At 46.2% G+C, this 19,059-nt stretch overlaps 1 protein-coding gene across 3 annotated transcripts in view; it reads right to left on the bottom strand.

Annotated features, from left to right (window-relative positions):
• Positions 1-1,023: 1,023 nt before the first annotated feature.
• CHRNA7 (cholinergic receptor nicotinic alpha 7 subunit) overlaps positions 1,024-19,059 on the bottom strand; it is a 111,801-nt gene continuing 93,765 nt past the window's right edge. For 2 of the 3 annotated variants that reach the window (XM_028122844.2, XM_088025214.1), the window contains exons 5-10: positions 15,382-15,461; positions 10,577-10,744; positions 9,429-9,623; positions 8,342-8,428; positions 5,549-5,658; positions 1,024-1,542 (exon numbers count right to left, since the gene is read on the bottom strand). In XM_028122844.2, coding sequence (XP_027978645.2) covers positions 1,024-1,542; positions 5,549-5,658; positions 8,342-8,428; positions 9,429-9,623; positions 10,577-10,744; positions 15,382-15,461 — 1,159 coding nt within the window. Of the gene's footprint in view, positions 1,543-5,548; positions 5,659-8,341; positions 8,429-9,428; positions 9,726-10,576; positions 10,745-15,381; positions 15,462-19,059 lie in introns of all 3 variants that reach the window. The other variant, XM_088025213.1, reaches the window with a different exon arrangement.

Genomic DNA, 19,059 nt, shown 5'->3' with positions numbered 1-19,059 from the left:
TAAGGAAAAGCCTAGCATACTTTCACTTTATGTTGTGCATTTGTACGGACCCACAAGTTTCTAAGACTAATCAACTCTAGTACACGAGAAACATTTAACGCATTATTAAACACACACACACACACAGCTGGCTTAATTTAACTTTAGCTATTACATTGGGCTGGTAATTCTAATAGAACTCTATTTGTCCTTTGGGTTTTTCAGAATAGAGCAAACTCCACTCCCCAATGTCTGAGGGCAGCACAGGAAGTTTGGGAGTCACCTTGTATCTACAGAAATCCCCCTAACTTGTGCGGGTCTGGTCCTAGTTCAGAATCAACACACATCCGTGTACCTCCTGATTCCCACCACAGGGTAGGTTGGCAGAAATCAAGCTGGTAAAAGCATAATTTACAAGACCAACTATGTCTCTCTCTCTCTGTTATAAAACGTAGGAACAGTGTAAAATTGTTTCTCCCTACCATCTTTGGCAGAGAAAAATAAAACCTGAATCACGGAAAAACCAGCAGTTAGGTTTTTAGTTTTAGTTGTGTGTCCTTTTACCAATTATTTGAATGGATCTAGTGAGTGTGGTTTATTACTATTATTATTACTTTCAATCTAGGTTTGTAAAGAGGCAAAAGCTTATGTTGAAGTTTCAGTAGGTCTTCTTGGCAAGTGACATGCACGCATGCAAAACCAACTGTACAGGCCTCCCCTGGCAGTCCTGAGCCACCCTCACCTCTCTGAAGGGCTCACCAGGCATTCGGAAATGGGCAAAATGACCTCTCAGTGGTCCTGGTGACCCTAAGGATGTTCCAAGAATATCAAGCAGCCCATCTGAGAGGATTAAACAAAACCGTGCGGAGATCCTATTACGGAAAGTAACAAGGAAACTATAACGGACATGACTGGCAGCGAGCGCTACGGGTACATCAGCGTCCTCACGTCGAGTATGGCTGTGGGATTAGCACCCCAAGTTCTCCCCAAGCCAACGGCATCGCTCATCTGTGCGTTTCCTACATGCTGGGAACCAGGACCAGGTTAAGCGAAGTCTTTGGACACAGCCTCGACGAAGTTTGGAGCTGACATCAGGATGCCGATAGTGCAGATGATGGTGAAGACGGAGAAGGCCATGAGACACAGGCGGTCCACCACGCAGGCCGCAAATTTCCACTCACTGCAGATGGCCTCGCTCTCGTCCTGACAGCGGAAGCGGTTGGCGATGTAGCGGACCTCCTCCAGGATCTTGGCCAGATCCGGGTCCCCCTCGGAGGGCTGCCCGCCGTGCAGGAGGTGCTCGTCGTGCGTGGGGGAGCAGGCCATGCGGCCGCACACGACGCCCGAGTCGGGGGTGGGGGCGCAGTGCACAGCGTCCAGGCCGCGGAAGCCGATGTAGAGCAGGTTGCCGTTGGTGGTGGGCGGTGCCGCCACTGCGCTCATGTCCACACTGGCCAGGCTGCAGCGGCGCGGCTTGTGCTGGCATGCCGGCCTCACCTTGTCCTCCCCCGGCCTCTTCATGCGCAGGAACCACGCGCACCAGTTCAGAAGGATGACTCTGGTCTGGGGAGACGACAGGGCGGTTAGGAGTGGGCGGAAGCGAGCATCAGCGGGCCCCGATCCCAGCCCTACTTGGGGGACCCTGGGGGAGACAGGCCCCCACTCCTTCCCAGGTGAGTTTACACAGGCAGGCACGCGTTGCAGTGGCTGAGTCAAATGTGAGACCAGAATAAACCAATGCAGAAAGTCACCCTGGGAATAAGCGGAATTCTGTGGCTGACACACTGCCTTCTCTGGGCAGACAGGCATGTGGGAGGAGAGCCCTGTCTCGGAAAGAGCCCTGCCTGAGCTGCATGAACAAGAGAAGTCACTTTCCCTCTCCAGTCTTTCCTCATCTGTCACTAGCGACCATCATACTCAACTGCCCGTGAGACACCCCAGTGCCATGGTGGACTTGCAAGGGCACACCCCTGGAGATTTTTAAAATGTTCAAGGACAGCCCTGTGACACCTATCAGATGCTGCGTGAACCCCTAGTCTGAAGCAGTTCCAACTAGAACATTGGGTTCCTTGCAATGATGGCATATCCTTGCAAAGCAGGTTTCTGTTGTCCTGACGAAAAGCAAGTGCCAAGACAGTCAAAGTGGAACAGAAAATGGGGGCACTATGCTCCTAAGATTTGAAAGGGTGTGCTGCCAACAGGTGCCTAGGGGTCAGGGCATAAATACTTAAGTTGTTTTGACCGATGTAATAAAGAGCCATTAGGTATTTCTTTTGCCCTAGGGGCTGTGAAAAAAATCCCTGAGACACTAAAGGTGCTGTGAACCAGGGAAGTTTAGGAACCGCTAACCTAATTCGCTAGGCTGAAGTGAAAACTGAGTATGATGATGTGCAGGAAAGTACTTGGACTTTCTTTAAAGGGCCATACAATAAAGTCCATAAGGTCTCTGTTGCAGCTACTTGGCTGTGTTAATAAAGTACAAAATAGTCATAGAAAGCATGTAAAGAAATAAGCGTGTCTTTTTTCTAAAAACATTTTATTTGCAAAAGCAGCTGGTAGGCCAGATTTGACTACTGGAGCCATAGTTTGCTGACCTCTGGTTTAAAGTGTTTTATCAACATATATTGCCTACATGCATAGACGATGCTGGAGAGAAATCATGGAGATTTCTTGTTTTTCCCTCTAATGAAAAGAAGGAGCCATATGAAACCTCAGGCCAGGTTAGAAAAATTCTTGGAAGCCTATTTAGACAAGTATATGAAAAGTGGGCCCTTTCCCTGAGATTATCCAGATACTGATTTTAATTTTGGTTTATGACTGTGGGTGAATTCCATCAGCAACATAACAGGTTATGTTTCCCATCTGTAAGTACAGGCAGTAAGTTCTGAAGGTCATGTCTGTAGTACTTTTTATGGCATCTTATCAGAGATAACAGCAGTAGACCAGTTTGGAGACAGGCAATGAAAAGAATAAGAAGGCATAAGAGCAGATTCACTGCAGATGTAAAGAAAAATCTTTGCTCAGAGCAGACAGCACTCTATATATCCTGCCCATACCCTATGGACAAACCTGCAGAGCCTGGAAAAGCCTGTCTGCCTACCCTGGAGGGTTTTCCATGATTAGTAGAGAGCAGGGACACATGGTCCCACGTGAATCTGCAGGTCAGTCTGGCCCTCCACAGAAGGCTCATAAGACATGCCAGCTCAATTGGGCCTCTCAGGGGCTCTGTGAAGTGAGTATAATTCCCCCCAGCCATTTTACAGATAAAGAAACTGAGGCTTCAAGGAGGCTAATAAATTGGCTCAAGGTCACACAGTAAAGCAAGTCACCTATGTGTTTAGGCTTCCACAGCTCATCTGTAAAAGGGTCTACAAAGTCTTCTTCAAAACTCCTGTGACTTTAGCCCAACCCCCACTTCGAAGGCACTGGAAAGACTGGACCAGAGCTCAAGGGAATGCACTGGGCAATGAGTGCTTCCAAACCCAGCGACAGCTGTACACATGGACTGTGTATGTGTGTGTTGTGTGTGTGTGTGTTGGGCGGGGGGCGGGCTGTGCCTACCCCAGAGCACATCTCAAGCTACTGTGACCCACACTCCCAAGTCTGTTTTGAATTCCAAGGCCTGAATCATTCGCTTTCGAAGCTAAAGCATCTCAAAAGATGAAATTATCCTCTTGGCACTCATCCAACTGTGCTCATGACCTCTTCTGTTAGGTTAGGGTCTTGTGTCTGGCTGCGTAAATGTCACATAATGCCAGGGCACCGGCAGTATCTTCTTCATTGCAACACATCATAATAAAAGTTCCTTGGAGGCTGTTTATTTTTTAAATACACACAGAAAGAAAGAAAAATGCAGGAGGCTTTATAAATTGAAAGCAAGAGATATAAGCTTCATATTTCATTTGCAGCCATTGGTTTTAACATACTCCTGTGCTGAGAAGTGAATAATTAACATAGGCTCGTAATTAAGATTTTTTTCTGGACAGTAAAGTACTACCAGGTCATTAAAAATGGTTTTGTGTCTTCACGTCTTAAACAGAAGAAATAATAATATGCGTTTTGAGTCTTACATTTGCATAAATAAACACTTGAAGGATAATGGAGAAATTGCTTAAAATGGCTATCAGTATTGGTGGTGGAAGCACAGTGAGGGGCAGGAACGAGAGCAGGATTTCCTACGGTAGGATTTTACTTTGATTTTGACGTCCGGAACATGTGAATGTATCACCTATTTCAAATGAAAGGAGGGTAGCCAGAGAGTGTATCAGGGTTCTAAAAGTCAGATGGCAATGTAGGTGACTATGTGCAAATGTGTCCAGATTTTAATGAGGGGACCTTCTCAAAACAGCCCAGGGACCACAGTGACGTGAATGTGTGGGGGACAGCACCACTTCTGGGAGCTCACTGCATTGCTATGAGAGAAAGTCATTATTAGTGTACAGATTTGCAGTGGAAAAGAACCCAAGAGGACACAGTAACTTGGTAAAGTCAATTTTTTTTTTTAAATTGGTCTTTCCTAAGTTCACTTTTGGGTAACTGTAAATTATTGCACAATGAATATCTTTAGAAGGCCTGGGAACTCTCTCTTCTCGGAGGTTAACAAAAAGCACCCTACTTCTTGCACCTGTATTTAGCATGTTGGGGAGTCTTAGACTCCCTTCTGAACTTGGATGCAGAGTTACGGGTCTCCAAAGAAAACAGGCTTGTTTTGACAGGAGAGGGCTCCTTTAGAACCTGCTGTCTGTAGGCCATGCTCTTGGGACAAGAACACTGGAAGGTTTGCAGGGCCCGAGGAAGACTCAATCCCTCCCCTGGCCTTGGATGTTGTCACGCTGTTCTCACACAGGTGAGAAAAAATTTGGCCCTCATCAAGGTTTCCTGAGTGTTAGGTGAGGCTGGGCACACAGCTTCAGATCCTGGACTCCGAAGGGCACAGCATGGGTAAGCATCTGCCCACGTCCCAGTGCACGGGGCTAAGCAGGTGCTGGGAAGGGGTGGTGTGCCCCGGGGCTGACACAACAGGCTGTTACATTGTGTATCTTTCATCCTTTTGCTTTTATCCTAGCCCCCTTCCCCACTGCTAACTACTGACCTGTATTTTAGAGGCCTGTGGTAAGATTACATTCCTACATGTATTGCCTACACGAATTATTACATGGCTCACTCTCTCTCACCATTTTGGCTCCTCATTCTGTTTGGAAGATCCAACCACATGGCTGGGTGCTTATCTCATCCGTTGCTTCCAACCACTGTACTGTTCTCCATAGAGCACGTACAAAAAGCAGTTTTAGAAATACTCTGGTAGCAAAATGTACAGAGCGGTCAGTGTGTGGGCCGTGTTCTGGAATGTCAGATTGCAGGAACAGTGCCATGGGACCCTGCGAGCATGCTCACTGTAGTGGTCCAGAGATAATGCAATAGTGCAGACAGGTGAGGAGGTATGAGAAACATGGCTCTGTGTTGAGGAACACTAGCTGTTTTTAGGACTTTTAACATAGATAATTCATCTGTGGAGTCACCCCTGGCGAAGGCCCCCGACTCCCCATGGTGAAGGGCAGGAGGAACGCACCCACTTGGGCATCTTGCCACCGTCGGGGTCGTGGTGGTGGTACTGCAGCACAATCACCGTCACGACCACAGAGAGGCCCACGATGATCATGGTGCTGGCAAAGTACTGGGCTGCAGAGACAAGAGACGCAGGTTGAGCCCCGGGCCCTCCACAACACAAGCATTGCAGCGTGGCAGGCAGACCCAGACGGCGCTCTCTGATCACCTGCAAGCAGGTGGCGAAGCCTAGAGCAGGGCAGGGCTGTCTCCAGGCCGGCAGACCTGCACCGCCCCCCCGCCTCCAGTCCACATTCCCGGCAGGCAGAGGTCAGCGCAGAGCATGGACACCTGCTTTCCCATCCACGCAAGCTGCCTGGCCAGGCTGCCTGCACTCCTGTGAACTCCATCGGCCTCTTCCTCCAGTGAGGGTTAACAGTGCCTCACAGGATGCTGATTCGGTTGTTCTCAGGAGAAAGGCTGTGGACTGTTATGGGACCTGAGAACACTGGGGTAGCGAGGGTCTGGTCCCCACCATGATAATTGCAGGCCAGGGACATGCTGGGGTGGGCAAATCTGGCATCACTGGTGGGGTACCTAGTATTAGTGTGGAAGATGAGTCTGCTTCCATCTAATGAGAGATAGGAGGAGGTGCCAGTTGTCTGAGGAAGACGGGAAAGACATTGACTTTCCCGGCTAAGATCAGCTTCAGCTCCGATGGGCAAGGATGAATTTCTCCACCCTGGCCCAGGTGAGAAGAAGCATGGAGCATCCGAAACAGCTCTCCCCTAACCCACTGGCCCTGTCCATGAGTTCAGACATCTATGAGTTTAGATAGGCTACTCAGCCTGCCTGGGCCTCAGGTTCTTCACAAGTATAACAGGGATGGCAATGCCTTCTTTTGCAGGGTTGGTGCAGGAATTAGCAAGTATATGAGCCAAGAATCTAGAAGAAAGCCTGGCAAAGGGAAGACATTCCTTGATTGGCAACTCCAGTTATTAAACCTTTGGTGTGGCTTTCAGCTCAAGGGGGCTGATCTCTAAGCAGAGAACATCCTGGTGCAGAGGCTAAGTGCATGGCCACACACCTGGTTAAGAACACCTCCTTCTCTCCAGGCAGGAAAGAACTCACTGCCCCACTGTGAGAAGCTTCCAGAGATGGACGTTTGAGACTTCAAGTTAGCACCAGGGACCTCTAAGAAGGGGAAGGAAGGTGAACAAAACTGTGACTGCTATGGGCTGAGTTGTGGCCTCCTAAAATTTAGATGTTGAAGCTCTAGCCCCTGGTATCTCAGAATAGGACTGTATTTGAAGACAGGGCCTTTAAAGAGAGGGGCTTAAGTTAAAATGGGGTCCTTAGAGTGGGACATGCCCCAATCTGACTGGTGTCCTTATAAGAGGGGAACTTTGCACACACAAGGGGGTACCTGGGATGCACCCAGACAGGAAAGACCATGTGAGGGCACAGCAAGAGGGTGGTCATCCACAAGGCAGACAGAGAGACCTCAGTAGATATCAAACCTGCCAGCACCTTGGTCTTGACTTCCAACCTCCAGAACTCTAAGCAAATACTTTTCTGTTCTGTAGGCACCCGGTCTGTGGAATTTTACTGTAGCAGCCCTAGCCGACCAAGACAATGACCTGTGGAGGTATCCAGGGTCAGAGGATCCCACAGCTGAAATTTCAACCACAGAGGTCAGAAGCCAATAGCATCCCATCTTTCTAGACATGGGCTATGCATCAACCATGCCTTTTCCCCACCAGTCCATCAGTCAAGGCAGGGCTGCCCATTGCCCCACAGAGGGTGCTTCCTGTTGCAAGGCTCTACTGAAAGCATTGTGCTGGAAGGTAGGAAGAGTGGGTCAGACCGTCAAGGTGAAACATGGTTCCTTGCCCTCTGGATGGTAGTGAGAGAACTAGGAACACCCACAAAGGCTTTTCATACCAATACTGTCTCTCTGGCCAAAAGATTACACATTAAGGGAACAAAGAAGAGCTTTGGGAGTATCTGTGTAAGAGAAATAGGCTCCCCTACTCCTATCCTCCCTTGTTAACTACACAGGGTGGCCCTCCAGTGGCCTGGGCCAACAGGAATAATCATAGACTCCATTCCTCTTTCTGAACTCCATCACCAAACCGGAGGAGTGATTCTCATATTAAACCAAATATCTACTATCAGACTGTTTGCTTTCCATTCCCAAAACTGGCCTGGGGCTCTGGTTCCCTGACCAGTAACAGAGCCCTGGCTGTGGTGGCAAGAGTACCAGATCCTGACCGCTAGACCGCCGAGCACCCCTGTGCACACTCCTGCTTATTCCAATCCAGGGAGGCGCACAGGCACAAGGGATGTTCTCTCCTGTTTCTGTCATCCTGCCTTGGGCAGAAGGTCATACCTTATATCTGTCTTGGCTAAAACATATTTGTCCTGTTTACATTTCCTCACAAGCTTTAATTTTATCCAGAGATGTCGAGGTATCTCGGGAAACGATGGCCAAGTGTTAAAATGTGAGCTCCTCCCATTTTGACAAAAGATTTGTGGAAGAACAATGACTCAAAGCTAAAGTAACAAATCTCTGATGGTACAATCTCTGGCTGCGTAACAAGTGTGAGGGGGAGAACGGTGGGAGGAAGGGTGCGTTTCTGCAACTTCAAGCCAAACCACAAAGCTCGACTCCCCACACTCCCCCTACATGTGCCCAGATGAGGAGAGGCCATGGGCCACTTGAACAGGTACAGAAAGTCACTCCTCCTGGGGCCATGTGGCTCTCCAGGGCCCTCTCTAAGCCCGTGTCTTCAAGAGAGGCCTGACACTTGCTTACCTATCAAGGGCACCGAGTCGGATGTCGCAGGCATGATCTCAGCCACCAGCAACATGAAGACAGTAAGAGAGAGTAAAACCGTTATCCCTGAAACATAAACACAGCAGTGCCTGAGACAGAAGAGGTGATAAGGCCTCAAGTCCATTAACTGTGCCTTAGCGGAGATTCAAAGAGCTCGGGAGGTGCAGGGGAAGGGGCAGTGACATCCTGAAACCCAGTGCAGGGTTCTCTGTATGTAGGGGCATGGCCATTTTTCTGGGGGCTGTTCACAGCATTTACCAGAGTCCCAGATGGAGGTAAGCTTAGGAGCCAGAACTGTAGAACAACAATACAAAATGAATTACTGAACCTAACACAAGTATCTCTCATTTTCTTAATTACATTAGGATTGAGAGGTAGTTACATATAGCAGGGGAAAAAAACATGCAATCTTAAGACCTGACTTTTGGTCTTGACTTTGCTACTTACTACCTGTGTGACCGTGGATAAGTCACTTAACGTGCCTAAGCCTTGCTGTCAGAAGATAGAGGTTTAAGGACGATTTCTACATGTACTAAATATGACCTTTAATAACTCTTTAAGATGTTGAGAAATTCATTTCACCATTCTAAGTCTTATCCTTATCTTCCTGTTGGATGATCATAAGGAATTACCCTGTGTACCGCAATATACAGATGCAAACTGATACTAAACTAACTAAACTGTTTCCTGTCCATAACAAATGCTGGCCAGTTGCCCCCAAGGAACAGGATGGGGTGGCAGGAGAAGAGAAAGTAAGGCCCCTCAGGACAGAACCCAGTGGTCTCTTCCTGGGCATTCCTACCTTCTGTGGAGGAGCAGAGGATATTACAGATTTTCAGGAGGGCATTGGGCATCTAGCATGAAGCCTAACTCAGGAGCCTGTGGTGTTGGGGAGATGCCCTGGGCTGGGAGGTCAGTGTGTGATGCACCAAGCAGGCTCTGCAACATCTCTGCACCCAGAGCCGTGACATGTCCTGCACCGTCCACAGGGATCCCTACAGAGCTGACCTCAAGGCAAGGCCCTCCCATCCTGTCTCAGACTCCTGCCCAAGATCAGGACACTTACCCAGGGAAATTTTCTCCCCTGAATCTGCAGGGAGCAAGAAGACGAGGAGGGCCAGCGCAGAGATGAGCACACAGGGGATGAGCAGATTGAGGCCATAGTAGAGGGTCCTGCGGCGAATGGTCACTGTGAAGGTGACGTCTGGGTAGGGCTCTTTGCAGCACTCATAGAACTTCTCACTCCGCTTGCCTGGGATTCCTCCATGAGCAACAGGGGAAAGGAACAGTGTCTGAATAAAATTACCCTGCTTGTTTATTTTAATGAGTATATCATACAAATAACCATGGAGTTTGCTAAGTGCTAAAAAAACAAACAAAAAAAAAAACTGGGTCATCAGTGTTTGCATAAACTCTGGTATGTTAGAGTTGTGCAGGAATATCTTAGTGATAATGGAACAAACTGGGAGAATTTTTTTAATGGATTGAAACTAGATGTGTATATGGTAAATGTTTGTGTCCCTCTCAATATTCCTATGTTGAAACGCTAATGCCCACAGTGATGACATTTGGAGATGGGACCTTTGGAATGGGATTATTGCCCTTACAAAAGAGGCCCAGAGAACTCCTTAGTCTCTGCGATGTAAGAATACGGCCAGCTATGAACCAGGAAGCAAGCCCTCAGGAAACACTGGATCTGCCTTGATCGTGGACTTGATCTTGGACTTCCCAGCCTCCAGAACTGTGATAAATAAACTTCTGCTGTTTATAAGAGACCCAGTCTATGGCATTCTGTTTTAGCAGCCTGAAGGGACTAAGACACCATGATTATAAATAATACATTATGAGCTTTACAACATTATAAATGTAATTATTGTTTTTCTATTTAAAATCATCAAATATAGGTTCTCATGAACTGCAATTTGCTATCCAACCTGATTTTAGGAATGGAGCAGATTTGAATAATATAGGGATGCCTATACTATAGCACTGACTTGTTTAAATAGCTGCACGTTTTCTTGGAAAGTGTTGGATTTTCTAATTGTTTTTTATTTCTTACTGTATAGCTCTCAGTAAATTATAGAGATTGCTGCAGGGTTCAATAAATGCTCACACTGAAAAGCAGAGTGGCAAGTCCCAAACTTTCAAAGCCAGCACAGGAATAAAAAGTGGCTTTCTACGAGGCTGGTAGCCTCATATCTTTGCTGGGCTTACCCACAAGGTCCCATTCTCCGTTTGGGATATAGCCGCTGATATCTGCCTCTTGCATCTGTAGATCCAAGGACCACCCTCCGTAAGACCAGGACCCAAACTTCAGTTTGCACTGCTGCACATCAAAGGGGAACCAGCGCACGTCGATGTAGCAGGAGCTCTTGAATATGCCTATATGGGCAAAAAAACAGTCAGAAAACCGAAATGGAAGGGGACCAAGCTGGGCTTTAAATACACAGCAGTCCCACACTGCTGGTGGGAAAGCAAACTGGTGCTGTCATTATGAAAACAGTATGGAGATTCCTAAGAATATTAAAAATAGAACTACTATATGATCCAGTGACCCCACTTTTGGGTATATATCCAAAGGAAACAAAATCATTATCTGGAAGAGATATCTGCACCCCCATATTCATCATGTTCACGGCAGCATTATTTGCAATAGCTGAAGAATGGAAACAAGCTAACTATCCATCGAAGGATGAAAGAAAAAAGAAAAAGATGATCAAATCATACACACATGCAAACACATACACACACAATGGAATACTATTCAGCCTTAGGAAAGATGGAAATCCTGCCATTTGCAATAACATGGATGAACCTGGAGAGCATTATGCTAACTGAAATAAGCCAGACAAAGAAATACTGTATGATCTCACTTACATGTGGATTTTGAAAAAAAAAAAAAAGCTGAACTCATAGGAACAGTGAGTTGCCAGGGGCTGGGGGAGGTGGGGAAATGGACTGTCCAGGGGTACGAACTTTCATTTACAAGGGCAGTAAGTTCAGAGGATCTAATGTACAGCATGGTGACTCTAGTTAATAATACTGTATACTTGAAATTTGCTAAGAGAGTAGATCTTAAACATTCCCACAGAAAGCAAAACAAAACCCAACCATGTAAGGTGATGGATGTGTTAACTTGAGTGTGGAAGTCATTTTACAATGTATGTGTATATTAAGTCATCATGTTGTACACCTCATTACATTTTCATTTATCAACCATACTTCAATAAAGATGGAAAAAAATTGAAATAATCATAACTAAATAAATAAATAAACACAGAGCTATCTATCCCTTGGGTCTCTAACCTCGTATGCTGTTCACAATATGCAGTGACTCTTCTTCCTGGAAAGGGCTGGTGAGTTAAATGATACATTATTTTTGATGTTCAGCATGTCTTTTTGATCAGTGTCTCATGCACCCATTGTTCTGGCCCACCTGTGTTCCCTTCAAGAAGTGGAGACGTAGGCTCCTGGGTCTCTAGACTTGAGTGCAACCAGAGAGTTCTTCACCCCCTCCTCCTCCTCCAAACTACAGCTAGACCTGTCCAGAATAAGCTTTTTTTTTTTTTTGAAAAATCTCTAGAAAGGAAGCTCAGCTGAAGCTCCACTGTCTTTTTAAAATTCACAGACAACACCATCATGCTCTGTTGAAGACAATTCTTAAGGATTTCTGGGCAAAGAATTAGAAGTTCTGTAAACTTGCTCCTACCATGTCTATGCATCTTCAAACTCTAATAGGAGAAAAGTAAAGAATGTACAAAACAATGCCAGAAAAACTGATAAAAATGATGAACGGTTTAGAAGCAGAATATAAAAGGGATGTGTGTGTGTGTGTGTGTGTCTGGTGAGGAGCAGGGTGGGCATTTCCTTAGGTTAAAAATTGAGAAAAAAAAAATACTGGGGCACCTGGGTGGCTCAGTCAGTTAAGCATCTGCCTTCAGCTCAAGTCATGATCCCCAGGGTCCTGGGATCGAGCCCCGAGTCGGGCTCCCTGCTCAGCAGTGAGTTTGCTTCTCCTTCTCCCTCTGCCCCTTCACATCCCCCGCTCAAGCTCTCTATCAAATGAATAAATACAGTCTTTAAAAAAGTTGAGAAAAATACTTGGTTATCTAGATATATATGTGGAGGATAATTTTAACTAGTTTAGATTTTAGATTAAGAACAAAGGCTGCTAGGTTTAAGTTGAAGACAGTGCTTGGGCACAAGTGGGAGTTTCCACTGAAAAGAGTGACTTCCCCCTAAGACAAGTTGGAGGTGAATTTCTGGCAGGTTATGGAGAGAAGACCAGATAAGCCCCCTCCAGCAATTTATGCCCCTGTGCTCTTCCCTGCCCAGAAAAAGGCTTGAGGGCAGTGGAAGGCACAAAGAGCTAAGGGTGCACTCTGTTCCTGGGGACAGGGTCAGAGCTCCATATATTTTTGCTACTAAATTAAAAAAAAAAAAAAAATGAATGGAGGAAGGGACTCAGCAGCCTTGCAAACACGAACCCTCACCCCATAACCAAGCTGGGAAAGGATAAAAAAATGTCCTGTCCTCTCAAGTTCCTTTAAGTACCATGTCCAATGTTCATAAGAACACATGGATGCTGCCCTCCCATTAATGGGAGAGATCTCCCAAAACCCACACTAATTGTGGAAAATGTAACTCTATAACTGAATTATTCCATTTCCATGAAATAGCCAGAGAAAGAAAGTCTCTAGAGATGGAAAGCAGATCAGCGGTGGCCCAGGGCTGGCAGTAAGGGTGGGGATTAACTGCAGAACGGCAAAAGGGATCCTTTCGGGGTGATAAAAAATGTTCTAACCCTAGATTTTGGTAATGGTTGTACAACTGTGAATTTACTAAAAATCACTGAATCGTGTACTTAAAATGGGTGAACTGTATGATATGTAAATTATACAATAAACCTGTTAAAAATAAAAATATGAAATAGAAACATAATTTCATAACCAAGTCTCTATTTCAAATCCTGCACCCAAAACATTTTTTTTTTTTTTTTTTGCCTGTACTTGGTTGCTTGAACAGAACAGCTTCCCAGATCAGTGTTCCATGACCCCAGGGCACAGGCTTGCTCCCCCAGGCCAGAGAGCTCCACAGGGCTCCTGCCAATGTAGGGGAGACTCCCACACTCACAGCACAACACACCCTGTCCTTCCCAGGCTCCTGGGGCCATGAAGGCTGGGACAAACGCAAGAAGCCCCAGAGGGGGCTGCTACACACAGGCAGCTTGGGGCTCAGGCCGCTTCTTGTAGCTAAAATAGCCTCAGCCCTCAAAACAATCTGCAGCACCATATTCTTGTATACCGATGACTGCTGGAGATCATTTTCTAAAATATCCCTCATAATAGAAACTGCAACTCACAGGCTGGGGAAAAAGAATGTATGGGTGTGTGATGGGAGCCTCATCCCGTAGCTTCCATCCCGCAGGGGCCTGCTGTTAGGCAGAAAACATGCTTGGGCTGGGGGAGGGGTGAAGGAACCAGGGAAGGAGCAAGGAAGCCCGAGTTTTCAGATGGAAAACCTGAAAATCTCTGGTTCTTCAGTCTATACAAGCATTATTGGGAAGAATCTGCCTTTGATGGGTTTAATCACTCACGCATTCATTTATGAACAGGTGGGCCAGGCACCTGGTTGATTAGTGGTGGTTCTAAGGTGTGTAAACACAGACTCTGCCCACGGGACGCTTCTCATCTGCTAATGAGGAAGAATGTGTAAGTAACAACTAAGAAGACAAAGCCAGTTTTGCTGTGTGCTGTGAAATGAAGATGTGAGACTGGGGTTCACTGCAGCAGAAAGGCAGTGTGTATGTGTGTGGGGGGGTATGTGTGGTGTGTAGTGTGTGTATGCAGGGGTTGTGGTTGGTGTGTGAATGTGTGCAGGAGGTATGCATGTGGGGTGTATATGTGGTGTGTGTGGAGGATAGCAGGTGTGTGTATATGGTGTGGGGTGTGTGTGTGTGGTGTGTAGAATATGTGGGGGATGTGGTTGGTGTGTGAATGTGTGTGGATTTGTGGGGGGGAGGTATGGATGTGGGGTGTATATGTTGGGGGGGTGTGTGATGTATAATGTGTGTGTATGGTGTGTAATGTGTGTGTCAGGGGGGAGTGGTAGGTATGTGGATATGGTGTGGGGTGTGTGTGTATGGTGTGTAATGTGTGTGTGGGGGGGGAGGAGTGGTAGGTATGTGGATATGGTGTGGGGTGTGTGTGTGTTTATGTTGGTGTTGAGGTGGGAGTTGGCTGCAGATTGCCTGGGACCAGGAAGTTAAACAGTTGCAGTGGGGGAGATAATCTTGGAAAAGAACTTGTGAAAAAATCATCCTAAAGATTTTTAAAACTCTGTTAATATCTGCCTCAAAGCATTAAAATACAGGTTCCCTATGCTCTGTATTATTCAGTGAGCAGCCCAGGGCCCAATGAATTCAGAGAAATGAGGGGCTGGTGGGAAAAAAAAAATCAATCCCAAGAAGCAGTTAACCATCAGCTGGTTGCAAAGGAGAGAAGCTCAGTCAGGAATAAGGCACTAATGAGCCCCACTTTGAAACCACTTGCTCTTATATTTAACACGCAAGTGCTCCTTCATGCACATCCTCAAGAAGCCAGCAAGTCCACCATCTCGCCCCCAGCACCTGGAGAGCAGCCCCTGCCAAGACACACAGTCTGGCAGGAGAGAAAATGGCCAGCTGACATGGAGGAGGGAAAGGCTGGGGGGTTGCCTGCAGGCTGTAAGGAGAACTGGAAGTGACCTGAGGAGGGAGACTTGCTTTAGCTGTGGATTAACTTTAAAGAACACTTGACACACAATAAGGACAATGACACATGAGCCATGACCCCAAGACAAAAAAGAGGAAGATGGTATTGTCATGTTCAGGAAATATTTGCAAGCACAGAGGGGAAGAAAGCAGGAGGCGTTGGGTGTGAATGAGGCAACGGATGCCCCACATGCGTGCGAGCACCATTGGTCTGGCACACTGAACTCGCTTAAATTGTCTAACTATAGGACAAAGAAGTGGGTCTTACCTGGAGGCAGGTACTGGCAATGCCCAGAAGAATTAACTAACACGTTGGTGTGGAATGTGGCATCGAATCGCTCATCAGCACTAGAAACATGAGAAGGATTTCATGAGTCAGCACTGCCAGGTGGTAGATTTCCCGGGGCCCTTAGGTCTGTCCTGACTGCAGCAAGAATAGCTTTGGGAAGTGCCACTCTTTGTGCTCGGGTCATGCCGACACCATTTGCAACTGGCCTAGGAGATCTCAGAGCGCAGGTTGCTAGTGGCCAATGTCCACCCACCCCCATTTCATATGCACTATGATTTTCATATGCCCATAAAACAAAGTTTTCTTAGCAAAAGTTAAACCTGAAGACAATTTCATAGGACATCAGCTGATGAGACATTTCTATCTGTAGGAGATAAAGAGTGGGTAAAGCACTCTGTCACTGATCAGGGATTTTGACCCACCAGCTCCAAAGCTCCAGTTCCAGCTTCCTGAATGCACCTAATGCTTGGTTGGTGCTTAACCAATATATCTTGAGTGACTGAACTGCAAGCACAGGAGGTGGCGGGGCACCAGCTGAGCCCAGAGGCATCCTGGGCTCCATGATTAGCAATGACAGGAAGGAGGCAGGTGAAGAGAGCAGAGTTAGGTACAGGTTTTAGACAGGTGCACCCCAGCCCCCTCCCTGCCCAAGTTCAGAACCTCCCACAGCCAGGAGTTACCAACTTGAACAAAGGGGGTAGAAGACACAAAACAGGAAAAAAGGACAACAACTAAAGCCAACAGCCCTTATTATCCATGTCTTTTATCTTCTGTATTCTGATGCTTTGCGGACCCTGGAGGAACTGTCCCCACTCCACTCCCAGGTTAGCCAGTTCCTAGAGACAGGAAACAACATGCTTACCAGTGCATCTCTCAATCCAGAGCCCATACCCCAGCCACCTCCTTTATCAGGGTTTCACACTCCAGCCCTCTATCCCTCTGCCCTAATAACCTGAGGGCCAGGTACCAAGTAACTAGGGACAGCCCCTATGACCCAGAGCCCACTGAAATTCTTCAAACTAACCAATCCTAACCCTGCTCACCCTGCTTCACCAGTTCCAGTCCACCGAAACCACAACAAAGCCTCTTTCCCATCCAAGAAGATGCTGTCAACGAAAGGACTAAAAAATTGCTCCTTAAAAAGGTAATATCCTCACAGAAATTCAAGAGGACATTGCATCTAGTAATACAAAGAGCAATATGAAAGTTAAAATATGATTTATGAAATAAATTTTTATAAATGGGTGGGAGGTTTGGGGCTGAGAAGAATCAGAGACAAAATGTAGGACAGAAATGAGGAAAGCCCCCAGAGTACAAGACCAGAGGAACTCACAGGACAGATGCTGAAGAGACAAAAGGGCGGGAGATAATCACCCAAGAAATCACACAGAGACATACTAGAGCTGAAAGAAACTAGTCAAGCATGAAGGCCAAGTGAGGCACTTTCACAAACGTTGGGGGCTCAGAGGGCTCGTGTCCCACGTATATTTTCTCGGTCATGGATTTGAGGATGAGCTCTAGGAAAATGAGGGTGAATACTGAAAAAAGAAGAAATAAACTCTTGGACTAAACCTGGGGATCAAGAAAATGTATTTTCATGATGAGCTGTGCAGTGGGCCTAGAAAAGGCAGGGGTGGGGGACGTTCCCAAATTATAGCAAGAGATGAGGAGTCTCTGAGGAGAGCGAAGTAGATTCAGAGCAAGAGAGAAGAGAAATAAGCTGGAAAACACCATGCATTCTATCAAGGACGCATTTTTAAAAATTACTGTAATAAAAAAGAAAAAATATCAACCAGACACTTCGGGGGGAAGAAAACCTATACAAAAAAGCCAGGGTTTGACTACGAAACAAAAACGTGATGAAGTGCAGAGGGAGAAGGAGGGGAGAGAGACAAAGCGACCAGAAACGGATAATCCTTTGAGATGAAGGACACTCCTACCTCCTTACTTGCAAGCACGCACAGGCAGAGAGAGGAGGAGACAGGGTCAAGATGCAAATATTCTTTGCTTGATTGTGGTCTGTACCCAACTTTCTCCATGAATCACATGATAAACAGTGACTGAGCACAAAACAGCTGAACGTGTGGACCTTCACAAAATTGCTCTAGATCAAACCACAATTTTCAAACCAGGTTCTCTGGAACTCAGAGATTCTCTGGGTGTGCTCTGGGGTTTCTGCACCTGTGGATTCCGATATTCTCTTTTCCTTGTAGTCTAAAAGGCTAATAAAAGTCCAAACACACTCAAATGACTTTTGGAAAATTCTACCAGATGACCAATGGATTACTACATGTGGCCCATTTAACTCCTTTTTTGGTTGAAAGTTAGGCTAAAACTTCTCTTGCCATGCCTGTGCATATCTTTGAACCTCTTGTAAATGAGTCACCCAGTAAAGTTTCAGTTTTGCACTGCTTTTTTTAAAAATCCACATTTGAGCCTACAATTCCAGCATAGACGCTGGACCCCACCTCATAGCACCTGATCTCACCACTGCAACAACTGAAACTGTCTTGTGACACATGACACAGGATGCATGGTTTTGCTTATTTTAAGCTTGGGTTTCTTCTTGTCTGATTTTTACATTTATAACAAAGACTGTGAGCATCTGTTAGATCAGTGACTTAATTCTGGAAGGAAAAAAAAAAAAAGAATTCCTCCCAGCTCTTCCTCCACACACTTGGATCAATTTAATTGAAGAGACTCTTGAGATCACAAGACAAATGAGTAAAAGCAAGATAAAAATCGGTTTCCATTAGCAACAGTTTACCTGTGCGACTCACTGATTTCTAAATACAGTTCAACCAAAACAGAATATTGAGATAAACAGAACTGTAACACTGTTATCCTTATCAACATGCAAATCTTAATATTCATTTTGGCAGACTTAGAGTTCTTTGCTATTTTATACATCAATGATATAAAAGTAAACTGCTGTAATAATTGTATGCTAATACCACTTATCTGTTTCAGCCATTAGAGCTGGAGATAAGGTTTGTTTGCAGAAGGGCTCTATTCTTAAAAACTGAGACTGAAACGTGAGTGGCCCCAAACCAGCCATGACACGGGAGGTAACAGTACCAGCTGCTTGTCTCAGGGCCCAGGACTAGGTGCACCGTGAAGTGACGTACAACAGGAGCCAGGGGATAGCAAGCATGAGGCCGTGTGATAATACAGCCTTGCAGCCGGCACACACAGATAACCCTGGGAGCTGGGGTGCATCCACAGGACTCAGTTCACTCCTCCTTCTGTTCTGGTGAGCATGTGAAACTTTCTGTATTTAACAGTTTGAATATATATACTGTTTATGTACTTAAGATCCTTTTTGACGACTCAGGCATGTGGCCACTTCATTTTGTTCAGCTGCCTGGGTCCTTGTCCAGCCAGCAAAGAACAGACAATTGGTGTGGGAACTCTGATTGGGCAACAAAGGGCAATGGGGCCTTGTCACTGAAAAGTGACCATGGAGAGGAGGGATATTTAGCCCAATTATTCAGGGTGCAGATCCTAATATCCTTCGTGGAACGGTCAGAAAGAAAGGGCAACTGGACAGGCTCTAAAGATGGGCATAATTCCAGCAGGTAGAAAGGAAGGTTGGTGTATCCCCAGCAGAATGCATGGTCCAATCACATGCCTGGAGGTAAACTAGACAGAAAGAAA

Source organism: Eumetopias jubatus, unplaced genomic scaffold (genome assembly GCF_037043125.1).
Source record: "Eumetopias jubatus isolate StellerSeaLion01/CBP00866 unplaced genomic scaffold, mEumJub1_p1.0 scaffold_7, whole genome shotgun sequence".
NCBI lineage: Eukaryota > Metazoa > Chordata > Mammalia > Carnivora > Otariidae > Eumetopias > Eumetopias jubatus.
This window is presented reverse-complemented; position numbering and strand designations above follow the sequence as displayed.